Source organism: Sinocyclocheilus rhinocerous, unplaced genomic scaffold (genome assembly GCF_001515625.1).
Source record: "Sinocyclocheilus rhinocerous isolate Xijiao unplaced genomic scaffold, SAMN03320098_v1.1 scaffold222, whole genome shotgun sequence".
Taxonomy (NCBI): Eukaryota; Metazoa; Chordata; class Actinopteri; order Cypriniformes; family Cyprinidae; genus Sinocyclocheilus; species Sinocyclocheilus rhinocerous.
The window spans coordinates 29,903-34,278 of NW_015625652.1; the positions used below are offsets into that span (position 1 = coordinate 29,903).

General features: G+C 38.5%; 1 protein-coding gene across 1 annotated transcript in view; it reads left to right on the plus strand.

Moving 5' to 3' along the window:
- Nucleotides 1-4,376, plus strand: part of LOC107705745 (dolichyl-diphosphooligosaccharide--protein glycosyltransferase subunit STT3B) — a gene marked incomplete at its 5' end in the record, with an annotated part of 34,575 nt that overhangs the window by 5,384 nt on the left and 24,815 nt on the right. The window contains 2 exons of the mRNA XM_016509203.1: nt 1,561-1,848; nt 2,789-2,854. Of these exons, the coding sequence (XP_016364689.1) occupies nt 1,561-1,848; nt 2,789-2,854 (354 nt within the window). The remainder of the gene's footprint in view (nt 1-1,560; nt 1,849-2,788; nt 2,855-4,376) is intronic.

Genomic DNA, 4,376 nt, shown 5'->3' on the forward strand with positions numbered 1-4,376 from the left:
CCGAACTGCCGCTAATTCAAAAGTGAAAGTAAAATGCGCATGGCGCTTTTAAGCTATTTAAAAGCGAAGGAAAGTGAGGAAAAGAGGGAAAATTCAAACGAACTAAAAATGAACAATTGCTTTACTCCGAATTGCCGCTATTTGAAAGTGAAAGTAAAATGGGCACACCGCTTTTACAAGCTATTTAAAAGCGAAGGAAAGCGAGGAAAAGAGGGAACGCCCTCCCCCCGCGGTGATACCGGTATTACTGGTGTCGTCACACGTCGATTAACCGGTGGGAAAATTTCCTCACCGTCACAACCCTAGTGGGAATGTGGAGGTAAAGAATGGGGTGTTTCCTTACTCACTGCTGTTTGTCTGATGAATTCAGCTTCGAAAATGAAAATTGTCATCATTTACTCCCCGTCATGTTGTTCCAAACTTGTATGACTTTCTGCGAAACACAAAAAAAGATAATTTGGTCATACAGGGAAAGTCAATTGGGTCCAAAACATTTTTCAAAAGATCTTCTTTTAGGTTTAGCAAGCCATACAGGTTTAGAATGGAATAAAGATGAATAAAAAATGAAATACTTTTGCTGTAAATGTACACAACCTCAGATGTAGATCAGTTTGTTTCTTCAGAACAGATTTGGAGAAATTTAGCAAATTTAAATCACTTGATCACCAATTGATCCTCTGCGGTGAATGGGTGCCATCAGAATGAGAGTTGATAAAATGAGAGCTGATTGACATCGCAGTAAACTGTAATCCACACAACTCCAGTCCATCTGTTAACATCTTGTAAAGTGAAAAGCCGCATGTTTATTAGAAGCAAATCCATCATTAAAGCGTTTTCATTTTAAATCATTGCCAAAATACCATAATAACGCTTCCGCCAGTGAAAAAACCCATCCCCTGTTGTCCTCTCACGTCAAAATCCACCAATGCATTTGTTTATAACTGTTGTGGATTTGTAAACGTTGCTTGATCTGTGCATATTTCTCTCCTGGTTCAGACAACTTTTTCCACTGGAAAAAGCAATATCATGGATGGAGGACACCAGCAGTTTGAAGTTAAAAACATCTTGATGGATTTGTCAGTGATGGATTTGTTTGAAAAAACAAGCAGCTTTTCACTTCACAAGATGTTAATTAATGGACTGGAGTCGTGTGGATTAGTATGATGTTTTCATCAGCTTCTTAGCTTGTTCTGATGGCACCCATTCACTGCAGAGGATCCATTGGTGATGTAATGCTAAATTTCTCCAAATCTATTCAGGAAAAAAAAAGAAGAAACACATCTACTCCTTGGATAGCCTGAGGGTGGTTGAGAGACATTTTTGGGTGAACTATTCCTTTAATACGATTGATTACCAGGCTCCTAAGGGTGTGCTTGGACTAAACTTCTCATTATCTCTGTCTTGGGGCCAATCAAAGATTTAGTAATGTTTACACACTTTCTTACAAATCCTGATTTTATTAGTTTTTTTTTTTCTCAAATTGCTGCAGGCAAACTTCTAGTTGATCAATTTTGCATTCGATTGCAACTAATAGCATCTCCCATATCTCGTCTTTTGCAGGTGTATCCTGGTCTGATGATGACGGCGGGCCTGATCCACTACATACTGAATCTGCTTCATGTGACGGTGCACATACGTGATGTCTGCGTGTTTCTGGCCCCGGTTTTCAGTGGCCTGACTGCCATTTCTACCTTCCTATTGACGCGGGAGCTGTGGAACCAGGGTGCCGGCCTGCTGGCGGCGTGTTTCATCGCTATCGTACCAGGCTACATATCACGCTCTGTGGCCGGCTCGTTTGACAACGAGGGCATCGCCATTTTTGCCTTGCAGTTTACCTACTACTTATGGGTGAGTAGTTTGTTTGTGTACGTTAATTCATCTTCGTTCATCAAAACTAACGAATTTAATATGAAATGAATCATAATACAACTGTATAACTTTGTGTCATATACCAAGTCTTCTGAAGCCATTTGATAGCCATTCATCGTTATTTACTGTTAATTATGACATCTGTAGTAGCTATTGAATTCTTTTGAGTCAGAAACATCTGAATCATTTGTTTATGAATCTGAATACTATTCCGTTATTTTGAGTAAGATCAATGAATCCGTTTATTTGAATTCGTCTGAATCATTAATCCAAGTGATCCGGTTCTCTGGTTCTGTTGAGTCACATTCTTTCAGTAAATCACTTGATTCAGATTACAAAATTGATCTGAATTATTTGTTCATGAATCTGTATATTCCAAGTTCTCTGATTAAATTCTTTCTTACAGTGGTTCTCAAGGTAACAGCTCAGTGGAAGAGAAGATTATCAGTGAATAACTTGCCTGTTCATAACAGTTATCATTTGACTTCAAAAGGACTTCGAATATAGCGCATGAGTCATGAGGACTAGTTTTATGATGCCCATTGAGAACTGTTCTAAAATGATGAAAAAACCATTTCCGCAAGTGTTGCGCTGTCCCGAACTGTTGAAATGATGAATTAACCTTGATAGACATTCATCACGTTTTTTTCAGCTGAACGACGAGACAGCTGGAACGGATGCAGTGGCAGCATACTTTGTCTCTTTTGGCGCTGTGATTTTTAGCCCATCTCTTCTCTCTGGAGCTCACTGTCAGCTGAAACGCCAAGGACTTTGCTGTCAAGCCTGACTTAAACATTGAATTTCCTTGGTCTCTTTCTTATCTCTGAGTGTTCGTCGTCTTGGCTTTGTTTGATGTGATGGTATCAGACCCTTTGTTTGGGATTAGCGGAATTAACTTAAATGCGTCCTCTCCACACAGGTGAAATCAGTGAAAACTGGCTCGGTCTTCTGGGCCATCGGCTGCTGCCTCTCGTACTTTTACATGGTGAGTTTTCATTGGATTTTTTTTATGTTCGGGTGGTTTATGGCATTTCATTTCTATTAATGGTACTTGGTAATACCATAGTAAATAACCTGGACAGCTTTTCCTGCCACTGCCTATAGGGAATTACACTACTTTTCAAAAGTTTGGGTTTGGTAAGATATTTATTTATTTTTAATAGATGTCTCTTATGCTCACCAAGGCTATATTTAATGAGCAAAAATAAAGTAAAATGTTTTACAAGTTCAAATAACCGTTTTCTATTTTGGTGTATTTTAAAAATGACTACTCAGCCCCCCTAAATTTTGCGATTAGCTCCATAAACTGTACACAAATTCGTGATCGCCTCAGTCCCCTTTAAATTACATTTGAAAATGGCGGCAGACTTCGATCGGCTCCTCCTCGTCTTTCAGCGCGTTCTTTTTCAATCGGCAGGCCGCAGCGGCGCGGAGCGAGAAACAGAGGACAAGGTGTGCGTTTATTGATAGATTGCTATAATATCTGCATCTGTGCAGTTCTTTTGTCATAAATACAGTTTACAAAATATCATGGGGGAGCAATCGGTTCCCCATCTACTGTAGCCTGAGTTTTCGCTGCGTTCACTCCTCATCACACCAGTTGTTTCCTCCAGTGAAAATTAAGCACATATGAACGCATACTTTATAAAACGATCATGTTGCCATTTTCATTTGAAAAGTTAACATTCAATGTAATACATATTCCAGTGCATGTGGCAAAGAGGTTTACATACTTGAGCTAAGGAAAGAGGGTTGTACTAATGCCTACAGTAAAATTTTGTGTTTGTACAGTAAACAGGTGTGTGTGTGTGTGTGAGAGAGAGATCATGAAGACTTGTATTTGGCTTATTCAGTTATATGTTATACCTATCTATGCAATACAGTGGAATACTGCAATAAATTTAGTATACCACCCCTATTAGTCAAATTTTTTTTATTAGGCTATATATATTGTGCTCCGATCAGGATTTTACTAGAGGTCGACCGATTCATCGGTTTTGCCGATTAATCGGCACGATAGTTGATTGGCGGAACTATCGGTTATCGGCAAAAATCAATGCCGATAGTTTTCCGGGTTGCGTCCGTTGCTGGAGTGGCCGAGAAGGGTCCGCTGCCATTATACAGTACGAGAGTAGGGCTGAACGATTTTAGAAAATAATCTAATTGCGATTTTTTTTTTTTTACCAATATTGCGATTGCGATTTAATATGCAATTATTTTTTTAAAGCTCTTTATGTTCTGTATTATTCAACAAAGACGGGCTATAAATCATTGTATAGTGTGACCAACACAATATTAGATAGATTAAACATAAATGTTCATTTCTGTAGACCAGGCCTATATGTTACGATGAAATTAGGTGATGCATGAATTGATATGAATGACATTTTTATTTAACAACTACAATCACAGTACATTGACTGATTTGTTGAACTTCCAACCTTGTAAGCATGTAATAATTATGTTTAAATAAGCCTGGTGTAAACATTAATATGAAAGTCAGTAAC